This window comes from Oncorhynchus tshawytscha, linkage group LG04 (assembly GCF_018296145.1).
Source record: "Oncorhynchus tshawytscha isolate Ot180627B linkage group LG04, Otsh_v2.0, whole genome shotgun sequence".
Taxonomy (NCBI): domain Eukaryota; kingdom Metazoa; phylum Chordata; class Actinopteri; order Salmoniformes; family Salmonidae; genus Oncorhynchus; species Oncorhynchus tshawytscha.
The window spans coordinates 24,934,584-24,961,428 of NC_056432.1; the positions used below are offsets into that span (position 1 = coordinate 24,934,584).

Genomic DNA, 26,845 nt, shown 5'->3' on the forward strand with positions numbered 1-26,845 from the left:
ATTCACTGTTAGGCGAGAGACGCAGATAAGCATCTTGAGTGACAGCTATAGAGCTAGTTAGCTAACCATTGTTGTTGGCAGAATTTGACAGGCAATGTAGCAATGCTATTGAGCTAACGTTAACTAGGTAATATTATTAGCTAGCTACCTGTTTAGCTTATTTTGTGTTATGTCATTAACTAGCTAACACCACCGTCATAACCAGCCGCACTGATTAATAAACCATAACGTTACCGCTATAACTACAGCTTTTCAAATTAGCTGTAGCCAGCTAGCTACATTATGCTAATTTTGCACGGCCGTGTCCTTCTAGCTAGCTAGCTCAGATATGATATCGCTAGATAACATTAGTGTTTAGTATATTAGCCAATGCAACTCAACGCTGTCCATGTATGGATGAAATGTGTACGGTGCTTAGAATATATTTTTGGAGAAATCATCTAAACGTCCATATACTTAGCACGCGTAAGGCCGAAATGCCGCTCCTTCCCCCCGCTAGTAGCGTGCTAGCTAATATGTTAGCCGCAGGGTAAATAGACATCCCGGATCTTGTTACTTACAGCAAATACAACTCCAGCGGTAGTCTCATCAATCAAAACGTATTCTTTAAAACAAAGACAATAATTATGTAGTGCAAATACTGCTATACAGCAATATTACATTTAATGCATTGGACATATTTCATTCTGAAACATGGCGGTGGCCACCTTATTTTTTTTCTATCTATTCCTTGAAGAACCGGAAGCAGTTCCGTTTCAAAGGAAGTGAACAACCCTGGACTCGTGCTGATTGACAAGAATGTAAACCAACCCCTCAACATAAAATAGAGTAGAGATGATTTCTAGTACCTCTATGGGCGCATTGCCCTTAACCACAAATAGTTTAGTCCAAGGAACATGAAATAACCTAGCTATAGCCAATTAATTATCTCATGCTACTTTATTATATTAATTGTTTAAATATTTTCTTCCCTAAAACCAACTCCAAAACATTTCTTTACACTATAAAGATGCGTCAAACTCAATATATATAGTCATGAACTAGGACCATTTAAAATATTGTAGTAGGTTTATCTTCCATCTCCACCTACCAATGCCTCACATCAAAACATGCCTCCTCTGTACTGTAGATCTGGATTTGGTCAAATGTTCTGCTGAGCAGCTGGCAAGTGTAGAGTACAACAGAAACATCCCACCAAATGTTATAGACATTTTATTATAATCACTATTCTCACACAATTTTCTCACATGAAACTGATTGTGGTAGCTTGGTTTTGGTGAACAAGAACAACATACAGTCAAAACAATTACTCAATATATTTACAAAGACATTTAAAAGGTGCCTCATTTTTATTTCAGAAAGCGGATACCATTTTTTATTTATTTTTTATTTCACCTTTATTTAACCAGGTAGGCTAGTTGAGAACAAGTTCTCATTTGCAACTGCGACCTGGCCAAGATAAAGCATAGCAGTGTGAACAGACAACACAAAGTTACACATGGAGTAAACAATTAACAAGTCAATAACACAGTAGAAAAAAAAGAGAGTCTATATACATTGTGTGCAAAAGGCATGAGGAGGTAGGTGAATAATTACAATTTTGCAGATTACACTAGAGTGATAAATGATCAGATGGTCATGTACAGGTAGAGATATTGGTGTGCAAAAGAGCAGAAAAGTAAATAAATATAAACAGTATGGGGATGAGGTAGGTAAAATTGGGTGGGCTATTTACCGTTAGACTATGTACAGCTGCATTGTCTTTCAGAAATAGGTACATTCAAATGTATAGCCACAGGCAGTAATATAAAAACTAAAGATTAAAGCCAACCACAAAAAAAGCCCAGAATTACACAAAATCGTACTAAAAATACAATAATAATTACTCTATCCAGTGATGCCTGATAAATCCAGTAGATAACAGTAGCATACTACTGGACTGGCAGAACATACTGTAGCATGACACACAACCACAACACACAAGGCTCTCAGAGTGGAGTCAGTCAGAACCACCCACAATCCTCTTCTTCTCCCTTGTGGTACTAAACATGTTTGGTACTAGTCTGTGGGTTGAGAGAAGCTATATCAGTGGTCTTGTCACTGAGCATGTTCCCTTCAAAGTGCTTTTGTGTGTCAACAGCGAGGAGCTCCATTTTCACAGAGGACAGAGGGACACCAGAGGGTCTGGAGGTGCTCTAACCAAGCTCAGAAGCTTCAGCTAATATTGTAGCTATAGTCCAAAAGCCTCAAGCTCAATCACACTATGCAGTCTGCCGAGCAGAGAGGATGCGTCTCTCAATACACTGTTTGCCTGAGACCAACATAATGGGAGAAACACCGAGGGAGAAAGAGACATTAATACTTAATATCTTCAAAGAAATGTGTGTGTACATGTGTGTGCGTGCGTGTGTATCTATAAGCTACTTAAATGTACTTATGTTGTTGATGTCTGCCTGCTCTGTGATGGTGATGAACTCTCCATGAGCAGCAGGGCTTTGTTGTATCTCTGGATGGGCACCTGGCCAAGGTGGAACATCTCATCTAGCGCTGCTGACTGCACCTAGACACCAGAAACACAAACACTCAGCTATTAACATTGCTCTTACAATATTATAACCCCATCATAAATAGTGCTGTCAAAATAATACAGTAAACGTATATTTACAATATCTACTATCCATTGTCTATCCTACCCTATGTCCAATGATTCTACAATATAAAACTGAAGACCACTATAGAAAGACTGAGAGCACATAAAGGACAAGACAGGGACTTATTGTACTGTCCAGTGAGAGAGAGGAGGCCTTACCATTGTCACTGTGTGACTGTAGATTAGTTTCACTACAGTGGTGTAAAGTAATTAAGTCAAAATTCTTTAAAGTACTACCTAAGTCATTTTTTTGGTTATCTATACTCTACTATTTATATTATTGACAACTTTTACTTTACAACATTTCTAAAGAAAATATTGTACATTTAACTCCATACATTTTCCCTGACAACCAAAAGTCCTCGTTACATTTTGATAGTCAAATTCACAGACTTATCAAGAGAACGCGTGGTCATCCCTACTGCCTCTGGCTTGGCGGACTCACTAAGCACAAACGCATCTTTAGTAAATAATCGCTGAGTGTTGGAGTGTTCCCTTGGCTATCCGTAAATTTTAAAACCAAAAAAAATGGTGCCATCTGTTTTGCTTAATATAAGGAATTGTAAGTGTTTTATACTTACACTTTTGATACTTAAGTATATTTAAAACCAAATACTTTTAGACTTTTACTCAAGTAGTATTTTACTGGCTGACTTTCACTTGATTAACTTTCTATTAAGGTATCTATACTTTACTCAAGTACGACAATTGGGTACTTTTTCCACCACTGTTTCTCTGCAGTGATGTTGTTGTGGTCGTCCATCAGTCTCTGCTTTTTGAGGAGGAAGCTCTGCAGGCAGGCGTTGAGGGACCGACAGGACGTCACACTGCTCTTATACATTTCTTTCAGCTTCTACCCCACTACATAAAGGAAAAATGACTTTAATTCAATACACTTTTTAAAGCATATATAACATGATCATTAACAGGACTATTCGTTTTTCACGTATCAGTTAGTAGAGGAACATGTGGTCCCATGTCTCACCCTGCTTGACTATAGATGAGGGAAAGAGTCTGCCTTCTCTGATGTGCTCCATAGCAGTGTGTAATGCAGACTAAATCAATTCTGCAGCCTTCATGTACAGTACCAACTGCTCTGTATAGCTGTGATACACACATCGAAAACACCAATGTTAACAAACAAAAAAATATCTTGAAGTTCTAAAAATACACCATTATGCTGTGATTTTTAAATTTAGGTCCTAAGTGCTGTATAAGTTAACAGGCCAAAGCAGCAACTTCAAGATTAGGGAATCAATAACAGAGATGCATCCCCTCACCTCCACTCCTGGATTAGAAGACTGATCTGATCAGCCACCAGGCTTTGCTGCATGAAGGACACATCAGGAGTGTCTTCACTGGTCTCACTCTCAAGTCCAGTGTCTTTAGAACTGGCGATTGTCATTTTATTTATTTTACCTTTATTTAACTAGGCAAGTCAGTTAAGAAAAATTCTTATTTACAATGACGGCCTTGGAACAGTGAGCAGAACGACAGATCTTTACCTTATCAGCTCAGGGATTCGATCTAGCAACCTTTCAGTTACTGGCCCAATGCTCTAACCACTAGGCTACATGCCATGCCAAATGTGATGAATACAGGGCACAGCAGGTGTTTATTTGTAAAGGACCACAAGAGGAGGCAGGTAGCTGGGTCCAGGGGCAGGCAGAAGGTCATACACAGGGGGTCCACAAATGCAGCAGTACAGGCAGGGAAAAAGCTAGTAATGTCATCGATGACAGGAAATCTGATAGGCAAAAGTACAGGCAGGGAACATGCAAAAAGCCATCGTTAGTGAGGATGGCCAAAACTATGATACACAGGAGGAATAATCCAGGAACAACAGCTCTCAGAATAGAAATGTGTATCAAAACAAACAATACCTCACAATGATGGGGTGCAAAGAACTGAACTAAATAGTGTGTGTAAATGACATACAGGTGTGTGAACAGGTGATCAGAATTCCGGTGATTGGGATCTGGAGAGTGATCTGCATTCAGGGGATCTATGTGTGTGAGAGTGTGAGCTGGAAACTGGGCTGGAAAGTGTGCTGTTTTCAGGGGATCTACGTGTTTGAGAGTGTGAGTTGGAAGCAGACGTTACAGCTATCTCCATGACACAGTGGACAAAGGCCAGAGTGAAGCGCAGGTTCCCCAGGCCATCTGCATGCCACTGCTGTGATGGAGAGACAAAGGTTAGCAGAAAGGACAGTAATTGTGGCAACAGTTTAGTTTCTAGCAATGTGCAAACTGTGTATACGTCCAAAATCTATTAACAACAACTCAATGAGGAATACATTGATGTACAGAGACCTAATATAATATGAAGGAGTGTTAATGTGCTTACCCCCATCAGTGTCTCCTCTGGGAGCTCTGGAGGATCAAAAGCTACGTCCCTGCCTGGGCAAGCTGCCATGGGGTTGGTTAAGTGCTGGTAGATAGGTACATCTTTAGGGGTTCCTCTGCTGAATGACCAGCCTGGGCTGATATAGCGGGGCGATCTCACTGCTAGGCCATGGACGTTGACCACATACCTCCAATTGAAATGTATGGTTATACACCCACTGACTTACAGTCAGGAACTTTTTCAAAACATTGACTTTTCTTGTCAAGCGTCACCCAGGTTATAGATAACACTTGTCAAGATATATTAAGACCTTACCTAATCCATGAAAAGAGTTGGCAGTAGCACAATTACATAATGTCGAAGCCCATGACCAATAACAGGCTTAAACAATTACAAACAAACAATACATTTCTCAATTTCTCAAAATCAAATCCTCTTGGCTTGCTTATAGCGCCCTTGTACCTGTGGTGTCCATGGGCCTCTCAGCGTAAAGACTCTCATTACTTCCTCCATCAAACAGATGAACTCCAAAAGCAGCCTTCAGCAGCATGTCAGACAGACGGCCTGTACTCAAAGACCTGGAGATAGGACACACACACTTACACCCTCCCTCAGAGGAGCTCAGCGGACACATTTAATTATTAAATCAGTCATGCCTAAAGATAGAGCCTACTATAACATTTTGGGATATCAGACGACCAATATCTGTTGAGCTGGTTCCCACATGCTGTTGTGGCTCAGGTCTGATACTGTCTGTATGCATATGGGCATGGTGGATAAGTCCTCAAAGCTGGTGGGCTGGGGGAATTCATGTGGAGGGGTGGCCTAAGTAGGAACCAGAAAGATAACATAATAATTCTGTATTACAGAGTCACTACTTCATGAGCTGGCAGAAGAGACCACTAAATGTGACATTGTTTTACGGCTGACCTGTGGGCTCTGTTGTCCTGTATGGATGCTGAAAGGACCAGTCTGCTCTGGGATAGTGCCCACTGGAGGAAGAGAAGTAAATAAGAACATGTTATGGTGCGAGGCAAAAGAATGTTGGAATGTCAGTATTGTAGTAATGCAGTAATGGAGGTCTGAGGGGATTCCTACTGTACCTTGTGGAGAGGGCTGGTAGGGCCTGGCCCCTTCAGCTGAGTGCTGCCCCCCCCTGTGCCTGATGGGAGAGGAGGGGAGGCTCTAGTCTACCTACTCCCTGGGGAACCGCTACTACTACTACTATCAACACAGCACAGGCGGGCCCTGAAACAGATGAACAACATCAATGTCCAGAATACATACACCCCCACAGTAGAAGTGACCCACTAAGGGAGAGAAAAAGATAGAGACAGAGAGAGAGGGGGAGAAATGTAGATGGACAGAGAAAAGACACAGAGAAGTTATGGGGAGAGATGTACCTGATTGAGCCATGCAGGCCAGCAGGGTGTATTTTCTGCTCCATGTGCTGGTAGTTGTGGATCTGTGTTGGGACAGGAAGGGGCACAGACTGGCTGTAGTTACTCCCACTGAACTCTGCAGGCCTGCTGCACAGACAGAGAGGAAAGGGTACACCTCACTGATTCTGTTAGGGTTTGAAGGGGAAACAAGCACAGCAAATGTCTTTAAAAACACCACTTGTTGCTAGGCATGTGATCCTAGGCATGTGTGCGGCTTCTCGGCCATAGAAGCTCCCGACGAACAGTTATTGTGCTGATGTTGCTTCCAAAGGCAGTTTGAAACTCAGTAGTTAGTGTTGCAACCAATGACAGACGATTTTTACGCACTACATGCTTCAGCATTCGGCGATCCCCTTCTTTTAGCATTGTGTGGCCTATCACTTCACGGCGGAGCAGTTGTTGCTCCTAGACGTTTCCACTTCACAATAACAGCACTTACAGTTTACCGGGGTAGCTCTAGCAGGGTAGAAATTTGACGAACTGACTTGCTGGAAAGGTGGCATCCTATGACGGTGCCACATTGAAAGTCACTGAGCTCTTCTACTCCCAATGTTTGTTTATGGAGATTGCATTGCTGTGTGCTAGATTTTATACACCTGTTAGCAACGGGGTAACATCTCACAGCAAGAACTGGCAAATATTGTGCAGTCTATGAGGAGATGCACTGCAGTACCTAATGCAGCTGGTGGCGACACTAGGCTGCCCTGTACCCCAGGCTGCCCTGGACAGGTGACCCGTCTGCCATCTCACTTGTGATCTCAACTGGAGGGAATAAAACAGGAGTCAGTGACATATCAGTCTATTACTATCATAATTATTACTATCAAACCCATATCAAGAACACAGTGCTGGTAATGTAAGTAATCTAATGAGAGATAGGGTGAGATAGGGTGTTTACTGGGGAATTGGTCAGGCATAATGACAAAGTTGTCCGTCTCTGAGGATGTGTTCCTGCAGTTGTGGAGGGCTGAGCCTTAGCCTGGAGTCTCTGCAGCTCTGCATCAGAATGCTGAAGGGGGAAAGAGTGGAAAATATCTAATATTAGACCCTTAGTGACTGGTATTGGTGGCGGATCATTTCCCCTTCATATCGTAAAGCATTGGGCTGAGCACTTGGAAAAGTGCTATATAAATCTTATTCATCATCGTTATCATTCCCCAGAGAGGAGGGGGGACTCACTTGAGGGGAGCAGGCCAGGTGGAAGGTGGAGGAGCTGTGAGAGGAGCTGACAGACCCAGAGCTGGGGTAGGAAGGCATGGGCACCGGAGAGGCTGGAATGATGAAGGACACTGTCAGTGTGGTGCTAATCCCAACTACATACTGGGGGTCATGACATGGCTTTGGTACTATGTTTAAGTACTAGATAACTTGAGGTACACATTATAACATTCATAATTCACACCTGCCTAAAACGCAGCTCTAATCCAACGATTAATTTGCCTGTATGGCCTATAGGTATACTCACATTTCTTTGTGGATGAAGTTGAAAAAACTCATCTGTGTGGGTAGATCATCACAAATAAATAGAAATAAGACTTTGACAATGAATGCACTGGGGGGGTGAATAGTGAAAAGCAAATAACAAACCTTATAACCGATGCAAACATGCACATCCTTATCACAGACTATCAGAGAGAGAGAGGTCTAATAGCCTCATCGCAGACCGTGGCAGAAATCAGCTAAAGAGGGGTCGGAACTCGAAACCCGGTGTAAATCAGTGAAGCCTCGCAACACGTCAAAACAATCAAATTCCTTGGGTGGAGCTCCTAAGATGCTCACCAGATTAGTGCCGTAGTGCGTGAGGACTAAAAATGTCAACAAAGCAAGCACTGGTGACAAAACATTTTAGAACTTTTGTAGCACGCTGATTTTCACAGCATTTTTTTGTTATTTTAAGATGATTTAAAGCTGTAGCAATAGGGGAGGAATGGTTTACAATGCTGGCCATATCAATATTTTTAATTTTGACGTTTCTGAAGTGATATTTGGCTGTAAAGGCTAGCATGAGGGACAAGAAGTAGCAAGGCACAATGTTTGTTTTCAGAAAAGTCAGCTAACCTTGTAAGCTACCAAGGACTAACTAACTAGCTACATACCATCTAGTTACATTTCTCTCACGATCATAAAGCCAATAACATTTGAAAAAAAACAGCATATTATTGACCTAAAAGGTTAGCTGTATTATCCCAGTCCCTATCACAGCAACTGGGATACATAGACCAACCATGTACTGTCTATCTATGGGAACAACTGCAAATCATTTTGCAAGCAACATTGCCAAAATGAATCAAATAAAATAAAAAATAACCTCATCAAATGTTATCTGTAATAATCATCTCCTGTAGCCTAATTGCATCTCTTTATTTTCATACTGTACCTAAATTACAAAGGTTGGATTTGCACTAAACAATTTTTTATGTCAGCACTTAAAAGGCATGACAGATGCCCATAAGTCCAGTGATGCCATCATACTGTAGGCCTATGGCTGCATTGGTTATGCATGTCATATGTTAAGCTGCAAAATGGATTCACATAGCTGATATACTGAGAGAGAGTGACAATAAAATAAAACTGATTGGGGATCTTACAACTACTGTAGGAGAAAATAAAATGTTAGAGAATACAATACAGAGACCCAGACACATTACAGACAGAACCCCTCTTTATTGCAGGATTGTGATATAAATTCAGCAAAAAAAGAAACGTCCTCTCACTGTCAACTGTGTTTATTTTCAGCAAACTAACGTGTAAATATTCAACATAAACTGTTCCACAGACATTCCACAGACATGTTCCTAACAGAAATGGAATAATGTGTCCCTGAACAAAGGGAGGGGGGGCAAAATCAAAAGTACAGTCAGTATCTAGTGTCGCCACCAGCTGCATTAGGTACTGAAGTGCATCTCCTCATAGACTGCACAATATTTGCCAGTTCTTGCTGTGAGATGTTACCCCATTCTTCCACCAAGGCACCTGCAAATTCCCAGACATTTCTGTGGGGAATGGCCCTAGTCCTCACCCTCTGATCCAACAGATCCCAGATGTGCTCAATGGGATTGAGATCCGGGCTCTTCGCTGGCCATGGCAGAACACTGACATTCCTGTCTTGCAGGAAATCATGCACAGAACGAGCAATATGGCTGGTGGCATTGTCATGCTGCAGGGTCATGTCAGGATGAGCCTGCAGGAAGGGTACCACAGAAGGAGGAGGATGACTTCCCTGTAACGCACAGCGTTGAGATTGCCTGCAATGACAACAAGCTCAGTCCGATGATGCTGTGACACACCGCCCCAGACCATGACAGACCCTCCATCTCCAAATCGATCCCGCTCCAGAGTACAGGCCTCGGTGTAACTCCTACCATCCTGTACCTGTCCCACAGGTGTGATGTTCAGATGTACTGATCCTGTGCAGGTGTTTACACGTGGTCTGCCACTGCGAGGATGATCAGCTGTCCGTCCTGTCTCCCTCTAGCGCTGTCTTACGCGTCTCACAGTACGGACATTGCATGCCTAAGGCACGTTCACGCAGATGAGCTGGGATTCTGGTCATATTTCTTTTGGTGTTTTTCAGAGTCAGTAGAAAGGCCTGTCTAGTGTCCTAAGTTTTCATAACTGTAACCTTAAACAGTACTGCAAAAAAAATACTTACAGGGTGCATCAAACATGATTTAGACCTTGTTTATGGAAAAGTGTTTATTTCTGTTTTTCATGGTTGCATCTTGCTGAAAATTGTCAACAGTGTTCCTATCATATAGTTTAAACAGTACTGCAAAAAATTGACTTACAGAGTGCATCAAACATGATTTAGACCTTGTTTATGGAAAAGTGTTTATTTCTGTATTTCAGGGTTGCAGCTTGCTGAAAATTGTCCACAGTGTTCCTATCATCATATTTAATTGCCTACCATTTGTAAGGTGTAAGGTGTCTTAATGACCGTTCCACAGGTGCATGTTCATTAATTGTTTATGGTTCATTGAACAAGCATGGGAAACAGTGTTTAAACCCTTTACAATGAAGATCTGTGAATATTATTTGGATTTATACAAATTATCTTTGAAAGACTGTTTCTTTTTTTGCTGAGTTTATGATTAATAAACATTGACACTAGTTCATTAAAACACTTATCTTTAAAGAATCAACAATGAATCACTTCAAAATGTACAAATAAGCTATCTTGTGTGTAAAGATTAGACATCTTAGTCTAAAACAGTGTTTCCTAACCCTGGTCTTCCAGTACCCCAACAGTACACATTTTCATTGTAGCTCTGGACAAACACACCTGACTCAGGGTTACAATAAAAATGTGTACTGTTGGGGGTACTGGAGGACCAGGGTTGGGAAACACTGGTCTAAACAACAACCTCCATACCAGCGGTGGCCAACCTTGCATCTCTGATCTACTGGGTGACCAGCCCAGCGATAATACACTTGATTCTGAACTCATTAGGTTTTCTTCATTCTATAGCTAGAGGACTGCTGATATCTCTTGGAGTGATAAGTATATATTTTTTGTATTTCTGTTTTGGTCTAGTACTGTCTTTTTGCTTGCTAGGGCCATCTACCTTAACTGCGGACTGCTCATAATTTGACATATCAACCAGGATCTAGGGGCATGACAATTTGTGACTTGTTTTGGTATTCAGTGGCTGTATTGGAGGGGGAGTGGTTTCACCACTCAACAATTTGTACAGGAAGGTGTGCTCTCCATCTCTGCTAGGAAATTAGCAATTAGTGTTAGTTCTTCAGTCTCCCCTGGTTTCTCAGCGGCCTCTGTAAGCGGCGGTTTTGTCTCAAAAATCAAGACAGTCTCTGAAACCAAGATGGTTCTGCCGATTTGTTTGAGGAAGGAAAGAAAGGAAGGCTCCACACTGCTCTCTCACTTTGAGTATCTTACATATTTTATACATTTTCATTTACTTACTTGAATAGGTTTTTCCAACTGCCTCAGTTTTTTGGGTCCTTACAAAAAAAACGAAATAATGGGCAATAATGGGCAAAAGTATGTTTGTCACCAGAGCGGTTTAGAACGTGTTGTGACGTTTGACTTTGCCAGCGTAATCCACTTTCAATTTCAATAAATATAAATTGCAGACTGTCGCCCACACTTGATGACTTGAAAACTAGCACTTGAAGCTAGCGTATGTAACAACTACCCGGACGGAAAACAGTGACGGACATAACACACAGCACCCCTTCTACTCATCCAATCAAAATCTTGCCACTGGCAGCCAGCAGACCATTCAAACTGTTTTTGCAATACAAAATTCTCCAGACCTCCAAGGGAGGCATGACAATGATGTGATTTTGGAGGTATGGCAACGCACTTGACAGGAAGGGTAGAATGGAGAGTGGGGGGAGTAATGAGGGGTCCAGAAAGTTCTCAGCTTGGCAATGGCAGTCAAACAGACACCTGTTAGCTGTGTGTGTGCACCAAGATAAAGTGACTAAGGGGGCAGTTGAAACTGGCAAGGGGGCACCATTTTTGGGGCGTTATTGCATTGGAATTATATTGAATTCTGCTTATATAAGGCTAAACCATAAGAAACCTAACGTTTAAAAGCCGAGACCCCGGGATCGTTGAGTGCTTTAAGTGACCACACCATTTTGGTAACGAATAGATAGGCTATTTGTAATAGGTGAATTAGCCTATGTGAATGCAGCCGTACACATAGCCGTCTTACCAAAATCATGCAAACTAAATGCTTAAAGTAGTAGCCTAGTTAGAATACAAACACAACTACGAATGCAAACGAATGAATGCCAACAGAACAAAACAGCGATACCAAGTAGTAGTCCGAGTGAACAAAATATCAGATCGATAAAGGCATGACACAATCTATACTTAGGCTAGTTACAGTAACAGTAAACAAATGTTGTAAACAAAAGGCCATTGGAGAGCCAATTAACCAAAATAGCCTACAGCCTACTACAGTGAGATGCAGCCATGCACTGCTGTCATGCCAAATAAATAAGCCTATAGGCCAGCTTCAAACATGGAAAATCAGGCCGCTCATGAGTTCAAGCAACACATTTTAATATGGCACAATACACTTCTGTGGATCAAATTAGACCTGCGTAATCAATTAAGCAATGCCAGCCTACCATAAACACGTTTCCAATACGTACAGTTCAATTTACAACCACGAAAACAAATAAGCTACCAAGAACCATAATAGAATGTATCTATTTCTATGATGAAACATACCGATATATAGCTATACCCAGGGGCTTCATTTGGGTTCTTGCATTGGAATTATATTGAATTCTGCTTATATGACGCTATACCACAATAAACATAAGTTCCATGACGTGACTAGACCCAGCCTCAGCTACATCCACCATCCATAGCATGACTAGACCCAGCCTCAGCTAAACCACCACCCATAGCATGACTAGACCCAGCCTCAGCTAAACCACCACCCATAGCATGACTAGGCCCAGCCTCTTCTGCCTGCGTCTCATGGCTCCCTGCACTTTGACCTCAATTTCCCCCACTGGCGCTTGTACTCTCACCTTGTCTACGGTCTTTATTTGGGCACGCAAAGCTCTTATGCCCCAAATGTCCACACTCAAAGCATCGTAGACTATCTGTGCTGGCAAACCCTGCGTAGAGCCCGTCCCCATGCCTCACTTTAAAACGCACATTGTGGTGGAAATTCTACCTTTAACTAATAATGAGGAGAGTCAAAGTTAATAATCAATCAAGGTATTATTTGTTTTTAAAAACGTATTATAATAAGGAGGCTGGTCGCCCCACCCACGCAGGTGAAATGGAGTCAGAGCCTCCTGTACAAAGAGAACCCAAAGCCTTATATAGTCATGCTACCCCATGCAAGCATCTGCAAAACACGTGACCTTATATGTGTGTGTGTGTGTGTGTGTGTGTGTGTGTGTGTGTGTGTGTGTGTGTGTGTGTGTGTGTGTGTGTGTGTGTGTGTGTGTGTGTGTGTGTGTGTGTGTGTGTGTGTGTGTGTGTGTGTGTGTGTGTGAGGGGAGACAACTGGATGAAAAGGTTACCTCAGTCTGTCGCAACTGAGTGAGCACAATAGGGGCCAGAATGACAGGAAGTCACTCTAGACATACTTCCTCTAACAGTAGCTCAACGGTTCCCCCAAGTTGGGCAAGCAAGTGCCTTTGACTGTCGGTCCAGATGATGTATGGTCGTACTGGTCACACACACACACGCAAGCACGCACACACACAAACACGCACGCACGCACACAAACACACACACACACACACACACACATACACACACACACACATACACACACACACACACACAAAACATGAATCTTTCACTCAGAAACAGGCTCCAAACAGAACGATAGCTTTATCATTGGTGTGCAGGATATAACCTTTACTCTGTCTACAGTTAACTTAAGAGGAACCAGTCTGTTACTGTCAAGTCTTGGCTGAGTGCCCAGACATCATGGGGTCATTCTACCGTGAGACAGAACACTAAGAACAGACCTCTATTAATGCACACACACACTTTTCTATCTTATATGCATTTGTTTATTACAAACTTAAGCCCAATGCCTAGGCTTAAATACGAGTATTTTAGTACAAAAGCATTAGTAAGTTTTAACAAAAAATGCCATCACAACATTTAACTGTTGTTCATTGTTATTCAGAAACATGAACACTTGCCTCTGGAACAAAACAACATGCTTAACAGCATCTGCCTGAAAACCACTAGCAAATTCACCAAACCAACTCAGTTTTATCTGGATTTGATCATCCATAATAAACGGAGGCAAATTTGCAACTACCACTCTAGTCGAAAGACTCGAAAGGGGAGAAATCGGCACCAACACATACAAATATTCCGCTAGCAATCATCCTACCCACCAAATTCACTCTTTTCATGAACACAACCACAGCTTTATTCATTCTTTATTCAGCTTTATTCATTCTAGATGCAAGCACAGATAGGATACATGGAAGTTAATTTCCTTTGGCATTAAAGGCCCAATGCAGTCAAAATTATTCACTGGCCTACATACAATACTCCATAATGTCAAAGTGGAATTATGCTTTTTGTATTATTTTTTATTTTTTACTTTTTACTTAAATTAAAATCTGAACTGTTGTGAGTCAAGTATTCAACCCCTTTCTTATGGCTATATTAATTATGTTCAGGAGTAAAAATTGTGCACACATAAGTTGCATGGACAAACACTGTGTGCAATAATAGTGTTGAACATGAATGACTACTACTATTTATTTACCCCACACATACAATTATCTGTAAGGTCCCTCAGTCGAGCAGTGAATTTCAAACATTGATTCAACCATAAAGACCAGGGAGGTTTTCCAATGCCTCGCAAAGGAGGGCACCTATTAGTAGATGGGTAAAATGTTTACAAATCAGACGTTGTATATCCCTTTGAGCACGGTGAAGTTATTAATTACACTTTGGATGGTGTATCAATACACCCAGTCACTACAAAGATACAGGAGTCATTTCTAACTCAGAGGAAGAAAAACCTCTCAGGGATTTCACCATCAGGCCAATGGTGACTTTAAAAAAAAGTTAGAGTTTAATGGCTGTGATAGGAAAAAACTGAGGATGGATCAGCAACACTGTAGTTACTCCACAATACTAGCATAATTGAAGGAGTGAAAAGAAGGAAGCCTGCAAATAATACAAATATTCCAAAACATGCATCCTGTTTGCAAAAAATGTGGCAAAAAAAAACAACTTTTTGTCTTATGTATGGGTATGCTTGTAATCATTAAGGATTGGGGAGGTTTTTAGGATAAAAAATGGAATGGAATGGCACAGGCAAAATACTGGAGGAAAAGCTGGTTCTGATGTTTTCCACATTGACACTGGGAGATGAATTTAACTTTCAGCAGGACAATAACCTAAAACTCAAGGCCAAATATACTGTACTGACTCAGGGATGTGATTACACATGTAAAGGAGATGTTTTTCATTTTCAATACATTTACAAAAATGTCTAAACATGTATTCATGAAAAAATATGTGGTATTGTGTGTAGATGGGGGGGGTTCCGGCTGTAACACAACAAAATGTGAAGTAAGTCAAATGGTATGAATACTTTCTGAAGGCACTGTAGAGTTGAAATATATTCCATTTTGAGTTTCCATCCCAAAATTACACTTCGTATCCAGTTGAAGTCGGAAGTTTACATACACTTAGGTTGGAGTCATTGAAACTCGGTTTTAAACCACTCCACAAATGTCTTGTTAACAAACTATAGTTTTGGCAAGTCGGTTATGTCACGCCCTGGCCATAGAGAGGCGTTTATTCTCTATTTTGGTTAGGCCAAGGTGCGACTAGGGTGGGCATTCTATGTTCATTTTCTATGTTTTGGATTTCTTTGTTGTTTGACCGGTGTGGTTCTCAATCAGAGGCAGCTGTCTATCGTTGTCTCTGATTGAGAACCATACTTAGGTAGCCTTTTCCCACCTGGGTTTTGTGGGTAGTTGCTTTTTGTTTTTGTGTGTGTACCAGACAGAACTGTTTTGGTTGTTCTCTTTGTTGTTTTTCTATTCAGTGTTCAATTCAACTAATAAAGGATGAACATGTACCACGCTGCACCTTGGTCCTCACCTTCTTCCACCAACGGCCGTTACTGGTTAGGACATCTACTTTGGCAATGACACAAGTCATTTTTCCCAACAATTACTTAGACAGATTATTTCACTTTCACTGTATCACAATTCCAGTGGTCAGAAGTTTACATACACTAAGTTGACAGTGCTTTTAAACAGTTTGGAAAATTCCAGAAAATTATGTCATGGCTCTGAAAGATTCTGATAGGCTATTTGACATCATTTGAGTCAATTGGAGGTGTACCTGTGGATGTATTTCAAGGCCTACCTTCAAACTCAGTGCCTCTTTGCTTGACATCATGGGAAAATCAAAATAAATAAAAATTGGTTCATCCTTGGGAGCAATTTCCAAATGCCTGAAGGTACCATGTTCATCTGTACAAACAACAGTATGCAAGAATAAACACCATGGGACCACGCAGCCATCATACCTCTCAGGAAGGAGATGCGTTCTGTCTCCCAGAGATGAATGTACTTTGGTGCGAAAAGTGCAACTCAATCCCAGAACAACAGCAAAGGACCTTGTGAAGATGCTGGAGGAAACAGGTACAAAAGTATCTATATCCACAGTAAAACGAGTCCTAAATCGACATAACCTGAAAGGTCGCTCAGCAAGGAAGAAGCCACTGCTCCAAAACCGCCATTAAAAAAGCCAGACTACGGTTTACAACTGCACATGGGGACAAAGATGGTACTTTTAAAGAAATGTCCTCTGGTCTGATGAAATAAAAATAGATCTGTTTGGCCATAATGACCATCGTTATGTTTGGAGGAAAAAGGGGCATGCTTGCAAGCCGAAGAACACCATCCCAACCGTGAAACACAGGGGTGGCAGCATCATGTTGTGGGGGTGCTTTGCTGCATGAGGGACTGGTGCACTTCACAAAATAGATGGCATCATGAGGGAGGAAAATGATGTGGATATATTGAAGCAATATCTCAAGACATCAGTCAGGAAGTGAAAGCTTGGTCGCAAATGGGTCTTCCAAATGACCCCAAGCATACTTCCAAAGTTGTGGCAAAATGGCTTAATGACAACAAATTCAAGGTATTGGAGTGGCCATCACAAAGCCCTGACCTCAATCCCATAGAAAATGTGTGGGCAGAACTGAAAAAGCGTGTGCGAGCAAGGAGGCCTACAAACCTGACTCAGTTACACCAGCTCTGTCAGGAGGAATGGGCCAAAATTCACCCAACTTATTTTTGGAAGCTTGTGGAAGCCTACCTGAAACGTTTGACCCAAGTTCAACAATTTAAAGGCAATGCTACAAAGTACAAATTGAGTGTATGTAAACTTCTGACCCACTGGGAATGTGATGAAAGAAATAAAATTTTTACTTGGATTAAATGTCAGGAATTGTGAAAAACTGAGTTTAAATGTATTTGGCTAAGGTGTATGTAAACTTCCGACTTCAACTGTTCATCACAGAAGACTGAAATATGTGACCCGTTTCAAGAAGCTACAGTATGCGTGTGTCGCATGTCACTACTTCACCAGGGAGGCATTCTCTTTTTATGCGTTTTGGGGCAGAAATGCCTTCTGGAACATGTGAACTTTCATGTGACATAATAACAAATGTGTGTGCAATCATTTAAATTATGAATACAATTGTTAAGTTTCAAGCCATGTTGGTTTAGCCACGGAAAAAGACAGGAATCTTCCCGCTAGCCATAATTAGCTGAGATAATAGAAGGGCTGGACATGCTGAGAGATAAGTTCGGATTGGTCTGCCATGTAGCGCGATTCTGTCTTTAACATGAGCTGCTAAGTATGCGTCGATAATCCTGGTTACCGCTTTTAAAAAATAGACTTAACCTTAGTATGGAGAACTGCAAAAGTATTGCAACTGCTCTTAACAACATTGCAGCCCAGAATTTAGCAGGCGCTATCGTCAAAGATCAGTATGAAAAAGTTGTGATGGACTATTTTCTGCACAAGGTCAGTGTGAACCGGATTGACTTGACACAACAACGGGCCAAACAAGATGTAGCTAGCAACAAAAACCAAATGGAAAGGCACGCTGCCGTGAAGCTCATTAGGTAGAGCATGGAGCAAGCACCAGGGTTGTGGGTTCGATTCTAATGGGGGGCCAATATGAGACAAGTACTAAAATGTATGCACTCAGTCGCTCTGGGTAAGAGCGTCTGCTAAATGACAAAGAGTCTAGCTACATTTTCAGATACTATTGATTTCTAATTTTGTCAGTCATTTTCATTGCAATTTAAAGTGTACGGTTAGCTAGCAAACGATAGCTTGCTGGCTCACTAGCTAATGTTAAGTGTATGGTCTGTGTATTATTATTATTAGCATCTCAGAAACACATGTGCATTGCTAGTTATAGGTTCATGTTAGCTAGCTAGCCAATGTTGAACCTAGTTTCTTAGCTTTAGCTACCTGCAGATTCATACTCCAGCATTTCATGCATGGTAGCTAACTATACATGTACACATGCATGGTAGCTAACTACATTTGTACTGTAGGGATTGGGATTATGGTTAATTATTTATCTAGCTAGCTAGATGTCTACTCCAATTCGCTTAGAGAATGATTACATGACCCATCAAGTTAGACAGGTGTATCTGGGGGTGATTACAGCCATCTATTGTATTTCATGAACATGTGTACATGTCTAGACAACAGTGACCCATCCACTTAGCTAGATGTGGTTGGGGCGTGGTTATAGCATTTCCTTCACATGACCCATCAATTTAGACAAGTGTCTGGGTAAGCATCATTTAATAATTAGAAAATATTTATGAAATATTTTTATCTGGACACTTTCAAAGCCAGATTAGCATATAGGCCAAGGACTAGATAAAGTGTAGAGTTTTTCGTTATTGTAGGCTTCTACTTAAACCCCTTTTAGTGTTGAAATCTTTGGTTGTTTACTACACTACATTATTCACTCTGTTTAGCACATGGCCTCACATGTAAATCCTTAGATAGGTGGGGCAAGGCTTAAGAGGATGTGAATGATGCTGAATAGGTGTAGACAAAGAGCTCTCCAGTAGGTGTACCAAATATTCAAGGGCCCTTTTTCTCAAAAGCGGGGTTGATCAACTTTCAAGGCAGAATTACTTTCCCATTGTTCCTCAACTGCAGTGTATGATATACCATTTTGTAGCTCTGAGTCTACACTTATTTCCAATGTTAAAAAAACACTCTGAAAAATGTTGCTACATAAAACCAAATCGAGGCAGTCGGTCACATATATAACAAAACCTTTTGACATAGAAACACAGAATTAATTATTAATATTAATTATGAACCATAAAACATTCCACCCATGAGGCCACTAGAGGTGATGTTTTATTTGACTACAGGAAAGGGCTCAATCATTCAAAAATATTTATAATTATTTTGACATGGCGTCAGTGAGATTCAAACCTATAATCTTCTGTTCTTTATCCATGGAATTAGTCTACTGCACCACCAGGAAGGAGCAGGCATGCCATCTTTTTTTTTACACATTCAGAGCTGTTCATCTCGTCTATTCAAACAGACCCTATTTCAAAGAATACAAGCACTAATTTAGATCAGGTGTGGCCAATTAGTGGGCGAGCCAACACACCTAACAAGCATAGAGTTTTGTTGATGCGAGAACGGAATGTATATGTTTTTAAACGTTATTTAAAAACTGAACGTTATTAAAGTTTGTTTTGTTTTTTACAGAAAGTGTTCTTAACGTTCTCGGAACAATTTGAGAACATTAATTTAAATAGAACAGTGAGGAAACCTTTAGGAAACGTTATGCTGAGGTACATAAATTCCCACAGAATGTTTCTTCACGTTCTTGGTAGAATTTGAGGATGACTTTAAATAGAAACATGAGGAACTCTGTCGGAAACGTTATGCTGAAGTAATGAAATTCCCACAAAAGTATGTTGTTTCTTAACGTTCTCTGAACAATTAGAGAACATTCCCAATGTCAAACCAGTTCGAGAACATTACTAGAACATTAACAAAATTGAAATGAAATATGACCATGTTTGAACTTTTATGAAACGTTCTGTTAAAGTAATGAAATAACCAGGAAAATGTTTTTTTGTTAAGTTCCTTAAATGTGCTAATGTTCCAAAACCAAGCAACTATCCTGCACCATTCCCAGAAGGTTGTGGGAAGGTAGTATGCAAAGTACCCATGGGAAAACCACGTGCTCACAAGCTCTATAAAACACATGGTTCTCAGAATGTTATATGCCAGCTGGGTAACTTCTAACTGGAGGTTCTACTTACAGTAGATAGTGCAGGTGTAACAGTACTTTTTATTTAATTTTTTACATACATTAGCTACTGAGGACAGTTGACAGAGGAATTACATTCAATCCATTTTTTGTTTGTATTTTTATTCCACAACAGAAATAAGAGAGAAACGTTGAACATATGAAGTACTGTAGAACAAACAAATGCAGTCCATATGATAGAATGGTCTGTTCTGAAAGACTAGGAAGTGCTTTTAAATGATTTCATCAAGTAAATCCTATTGTAGGAGACTAAGTGTTGGTACAGTGTCAGAACAATCAAGAATTTAAACAAGACATCTCCAATCTCAGTGAAACTGAACCAGAATACACTTTGGACTCGTTTTTGTGAAATACATGTGTATGCTATTACTATGTATCCTCAAAGACAAATCATGATAAAAAAAAAAATCAAATGATCTGTGTAATTTAAAAAGATAAATGAAAACAAATACAATTTCACAGAACTATGTCTAACGCAATAATTCTCTATTTTATAAAAAAAAAAGCATCTTACAGAGAGACATGAGGTACATTCGGAAATAGCATTGTCAACTCATCTCAACCCATCATTGTCAGAAGAAACAACAAAGAACTTCAAGAGAGGCAGAGTATCAAACATTGTGACTTGTGTGCTCTGATGCTTTGCAAATTTAAAAAAATGTAAATGACAAGATCCATAAATAAATACATTAAACTGTGGGGGTGTTAATTTGATTACACTTTTTACATGAAAGTATTCATCCCTGTATGTATGTATGCATGTCTGTATGTATGTACGTGTGTGCTAAGTTACGTTTGTTTGGTGCCAGATTCAATGTTTTGCATTTTCTGGACATTAAATATTTCAGAAAAGAAGAACATTGTTATTTATTCTTTCATTGGTTGGTTCAACACATAATGCTTAATGTACCATCCAGCTAGGACCCTGTAGTAGAATAACCATCCTGCACAAACCCATTACCAGGCTGTTATAGCCTCCAGTGTGACTTGTCAAAACCATAATTCATTCTGAAAGTAACAATAAAACTCAAAGTTAAAGCTAAAGTATGTTTACATATCACAAAATATACCAATGCAAAACATTGGATAGCCTATGGTCAAATTGATAATTATTCATGACAAATACTTGGGAAGAAACATTTCAAGACATAATACACTGTTGGACACGAACAATCTGAAACAGTTCATGGCGTGTTTTAAATTCTCAAGACCAAGGGCTCTTACAATCTCACAAAGTCCCCTCAGAATTCCCATCCCTACACTTAGAAAGAAAAGGTGCTATCTACAACCTAAAATGGTTCTTCAGCTTTCCCCATAGGTGAACCCTTTGTAGAACCCTTTTTGTTACCAGGTAGAACCCTTTTGGGTTACATGTAGAACCCTTTCCACAGAGTGTTTTAAGTAGGAACCAAACAGGGTGCTCCTATGGGGACAGCAGAAGAACCCTTTTTTCTAAGAGTGCATATGCGTCTGGCCAGCTGTCTTTTATTAGAGAAGTTGAAAGGCACAGTCTCTTGAGTCTGTTTTGTCTTCAGGGTGTGCTGATGTCCCTTTGGGGTTACAGCTTTACATCAAATCATTGCACAGTGGAGGAGTAAGGGAGGGAGAGGCTGTGGACTATGGAAGCTGTAAGAATGGTTAGTCATTGTGTATAGAGCTCTACATGAAGACGCATGACATCCTGACTATGTAGCTACACCACAACACACCCCCTTATCTAAGGCTTTTCCTTTTAAAGTCCATGAGAGTGGATCATACATCACATATAACAGTGGGCAACAACACAATACTTAATGAATCTAGTGAATCTAGTGAGTCAATGAATCTAGTGAACTAGTGAACCCAAGGTTGGCATGGCATCCTACTTCTGCCATTACTGGAAGTGAAGTCCTGTAGTTTTACACAGCGGACAGGTCGATCCGATTGGCTGAGTAGGTGCTTTTGTCCCATGTGTTCATCTTTGTGGGGCTCACGCCTCCTCTGTTTCCATTAATCTGTGAGAGAAAAAGGAGAGTAAATGATTGGTCTCACATTTAAAGTTCTAAGTTGAATTCACGTCTTTCTTCTTACCCAATTAGACCCCTCTACCTTGGTACTCACAACATCAGAGTTGAAGGGTTTCACATTAATATTGCGAATGGAGCTGCTGGTAAGCGACCACACCTTGGTTTTGTGCTTGAAGGCAGCTCTGACCTACAGCAAAACCATGAGAACGCACAATAACAGGTGCAATACTTCATAAACCTCCCCTGACATTAGAAACAAAACAGAAACTATACTGAACAAAAATCTAGACGCAACATGCAACAATTTCAATGATTTTACAGAGTTAAAACTCGTAAGGAATTCAGTAAATTTAAATAAATTCATTAGGCCCTAATCTATGGATTTCACATGACTGGGCAGGGGCGCAGCCGTGGGTGGGCCTGGGAGGGCCTAGACCCATCCACTTGGGAGCCAGGCACACCCACTGGGGAGCCAGGCCCAGCCAATCAGAATGAGTTTTTCCTCACAAAATGGCTTTATTACAGACAGAAATACTCCTCAGTTCCATCAGCTGTCTGGGTGGCTGGTGAATAAGCCGGATGTGGAGGTCCTGTGCTGGCGTGGATACACTTGGATGTACTGCCAAATTCTCTAAAACAACGTTGGAGGTGGCTTATGGTAGAGAAATTAACATAAAATTATTCTCTGGCAACAGCTCTGGTGGACATTCCTGCAGTCAGCATGCCAATTGCACACTCCCTCAAAAGTTGAGACATCTGTGGCATTATGTTGTGGCATTATGTTGCGTGACAAAACTGCACTTTTTAGTGGCCTTTTATTGTCCCCCAGCACAAGGTGCACCTGTGCAATGATCATGCTGTTTAATCAACTTCTTGATATGGCACACCTGTCAGGTGGATGGATTATCTTGGCAAAGGAGAAATGCTCATTAACAGGGATGAAAACACATTTGTGCACAAAAGTTGAGAGAAATACGCTTTTCCTGCATATGGAACATTTCTGGGATATTTTATTTCAGCCCATGAAACATGGAGCCAACACTTTATATGTTGTGTTTATATTTTTGTTCAGTATATATCAACACTATAACAACATGAAGGGTGTGTCTTACCTCAGAGTTGAGAAGACAGTGGAACAGGAAAATAAAGAATCCCTTTAGAAAGATCCACATATTTGCAGTCAATTACCGTAAATAAAGGCTATTAATAAAGACCAATTTGATGTACCGTATTAGATTGAATAATTTACAGTAGGCAACTGACCTGTAATGAGTTGAACACAGCAAACATGTACTGGAACATCAGTGAGTGATCGTTGATGGCCAGTACCCCAAAGATCCAGGAGATGCCCAGAATAGGAAGGAGTACAGCCACTGCCTTTGCAGTCAGCCTATACACACAGAGAGACACAAACACACTAAGTGTCAACTATATACAAACGATGTAATAAATACTGTATTCATATCATTCTGACTGAGGGAGTCAGGATAGCATTATCACCATGAAGGTTTTAGGACAGAGATGATAACTCACTTGACTGAGTTGGCATCTCCATGAACCTTGTAATTCTCTGAACTAATACGAGAGATGATCCTTGTCACAGATATAAGAATCACAATATTCACCTGAGTCAGAGAGAAAACAATACACATCAGTTAATATCAAAAATCACTTTTATGAATAAAAAGCTTGAGCTCAAGCACTTAATTAGTTGTTCAATAAGAACGGAAGTCAACTATAGTGGTGATTTCTCTTACCACAATGACAAACAGTGCTGGTGCCACAAAGGCCCAAACAGCCCCGATCTTCAAAGACAGCCAACAGCTGAGGGAGAGAGGTGAGATAAAACAAGCTTAGTTGACATCCCTCACATTATACTTCCCATTTATATTTCCCCTGTTGGTGTAAACTACTTGTACATAAATGGCTGTTTCATGGCACCAGTATTGATATTTTAACCCTATTCAATGGCACAAAGTGCTGCCAAGTGGTTTTGAATGTCCAGGTTAGAGTGTGTTGACAGTGTCTTACTTCCCAACCTCTCCGTAGCTGTCCAAGGCTGATGTCATAGAAACCACACAGATCACCAGTGGAGACCCTGGGTGAAGAGGGGAAATGTTAATCACCAGATATAGAGATATCACACACATCATGACATCTGTAACATTACATTGTCCAGTATGTGCATCCTTATATTGACTTCAGTCTAATGCTGTCCAAATCAAGTTTGGCAAAGAGTAGTAGATGAAATTTAGACAGACCGAGAGTAGAGGACACAGGATATATTTTTTAATGGGTTTTCTGTGGTATTTTGTCATTGCTCATTTCCACCAACATGGTTATATTATTGGTAAAGCTTCTTTGTTTAATGTTGTAATGACTTACAGAGTCCACAGAGATTTCCAGACTTCCCCAGCACAGAACAATTAAACTGTTACACCAAAAGAGGAAATTAAGAATAAAGGATCAGAAGCCTTTTTTCACTGCTAATAACAGGAGCTGTAAACGACAAAACTCAGATGTCCTAACAGCTATATTTCCAGCTGCTGGAAACATCTATGCTACCTAATTTGTAGCTGGCCACAAATCGCAGCATTACTTCGGCCAACAACATAGGAAATTATAAAAATGGGATCTTATTTCCAATAATCACTCCAGCATGTGGAGGCTGTTCCCAGACAGCTAAACACACACACACACACACACACACACACACACACACACACACACACACACACACACACACACACACACACACACACACACACACACACACACACACACACACAATTCTGTCTGTCTTTCCACTCTGGCCCCCTGGCCCACAGAGACCAGGGCAGTCTCAGACCCAAAAGGTCATCCTTTTAATTGTGCCAAACATGGTAAAGTATCAATCATTTGATGCAGAGCAGTAGGGTTGTAAAATTCCAATTACTTTCCCAAAATTCCCTGGTATTCCAGAAATCCCAGTTGGAAGATTCCTTGAGTTAGGTGGGGATGAGCAGGTAACCCTGGAATCCTCCAACCGGGATTTCTGGAGAACTTCAGAATGTTGGGAAAGTAACTGGAATGTTTACAACCCTACAAAGCAGATTGTTGCATATAGCAACAGGTGTAAGTGGAAACACAGATTGAGCCAGTTTGATCCGAATGGGAATCACATCATTGTCAGTAAGACATTTGTGCCTAAAAAGGTCAATTAATACAGTTACAAGATGTACCCCAGCCAATCCCGTAGTAGTAGAAATGCTTGCTGCCCTCGGAGCCGAAAACCTTGATGACCATGCTGTAGAGGTGCAGGCCCTCCACCAGCATCCAGGCAAACACACTCAGGAAGAAGAAGTGGAGCAGCACAGCCATCACCTTACAGGGCAGCTGGAAGAGGAAAGGGGTTAGGGTACATCATGATCACAGTTGTCATCATGCACGGTCTCATAATCATCATGCTTTGTTTCCTCTTCATCATCATACAGTAGGTACAAAATCCCTTCCTGGTTCTAGCCAGTGAGATACTCTGGCTGTGGTGATGAGGTGCTTACCGTGCCCGGATCAAAGCGGAAGCTGATGAGCAGCAGGATCTGGGCAACCAGAATGGCAAAGGACAGGTTGGCATGGATGTGGTAGCGTTGGTTACAGATAGTGCTCACTGTCCTGCAAGGCCACACAAATGATAACAAGTAATATTACAAGAAATGTATCAAATACGTTTGACATAACATTTAATCATAATGGGGTGAATACCACTTATAAAGAGCATGTGTGGCACACAACACATGTGAGATGCTTTGATATGTTTATTTTGACTGAGTCAGTGAGCAATAAAGATGGAGGGATACTCACGACAGGATTGCAAACGTCACCAGAGTGATGGTCAGACAAAAGATGGAGATGGCACAGCCAACGTAACTGATGGTTGATAGCGCCACCTGGTGGGTCTTGGAAAGCTGTGCAAAGGTGAGAATCACATCACGATTCAGTAAAACATTCCAGACACAAATTTGATGTTTAGATTCATGTTAAGGCTGATTCATTTCAAACGGATGCAGACCAGAATATGTTGCATTGCCAGCAGAGTGGTGTGGTACAGCATGATGTGCTGGGCTTTAACAGGGAGCAGTGACCCTCATTACTAGACCTCTGTGCCGGACTGGACGGGCTAACACTCTGTCACCATTGTAAAGCTGCTGTGGCATGAGACTACCAGCAAAGTAAAGAAAGAGCATGCCCCTGACCTTGTTTCTGAATGAGGTCCATTCTCAAACTATGCTGCTGCACATATTTTCTGTCCTTGTATGTCAAGGATGATTCCCCATTTCTCTTTCTGTGTGTGTGTCTGTATGTAAATGTGTCCGCCTGTCTGTCTTTTTCAAGTACAGTGCCATGAAACATTATTTGCCCCCCTTTCAGATTCTTTCTATTTTTGCATATTTTCGATACTGAATGTTATCAGATCTTCAACCAAAACCTAGTACTAGATAAGGGAGCCTGAGTTTACAAATAACCCAAAAAATGGATACTTGTTTAATTTAATTAACAAAGTTATGGAACACCCAACTTGTATTTTTC

General features: G+C 40.9%; 2 protein-coding genes across 8 annotated transcripts in view; both read right to left on the reverse strand.

The window, feature by feature from the left end:
- Positions 1-739, reverse strand: part of ep400 (E1A binding protein p400) — a 39,487-nt gene extending 38,748 nt beyond the window's left edge. For 3 of the 5 annotated variants that reach the window (XM_024417397.2, XM_024417396.2, XM_024417395.2), the window contains exon 1: positions 561-739. The gene's annotated coding sequence lies outside the window, so the exon portion shown is untranslated. The remainder of the gene's footprint in view (positions 1-560) is intronic. The other 2 variants (XM_024417399.2, XM_024417398.2) reach the window with 1 other exon arrangement.
- Positions 740-20,354: 19,615 nt separating this feature from the next.
- Positions 20,355-26,845, reverse strand: part of LOC112248408 (adhesion G-protein coupled receptor D1) — a 62,063-nt gene continuing 55,572 nt past the window's right edge. For 2 of the 3 annotated variants that reach the window (XM_024417400.2, XM_024417402.2), the window contains 10 exons: positions 26,120-26,223; positions 25,819-25,930; positions 25,501-25,654; positions 24,311-24,377; positions 24,037-24,103; positions 23,813-23,904; positions 23,543-23,669; positions 23,392-23,433; positions 22,362-22,466; positions 20,355-22,267 (listed from right to left, as the gene is read on the reverse strand). In XM_024417400.2, the coding sequence (XP_024273168.1) occupies positions 22,172-22,267; positions 22,362-22,466; positions 23,392-23,433; positions 23,543-23,669; positions 23,813-23,904; positions 24,037-24,103; positions 24,311-24,377; positions 25,501-25,654; positions 25,819-25,930; positions 26,120-26,223 (966 nt within the window). In that variant the 3' untranslated portion in view covers positions 20,355-22,171. The remainder of the gene's footprint in view (positions 22,268-22,361; positions 22,467-23,391; positions 23,434-23,542; positions 23,670-23,812; positions 23,905-24,036; positions 24,104-24,310; positions 24,378-25,500; positions 25,655-25,818; positions 25,931-26,119; positions 26,224-26,845) is intronic. The other variant, XM_024417401.2, reaches the window with a different exon arrangement.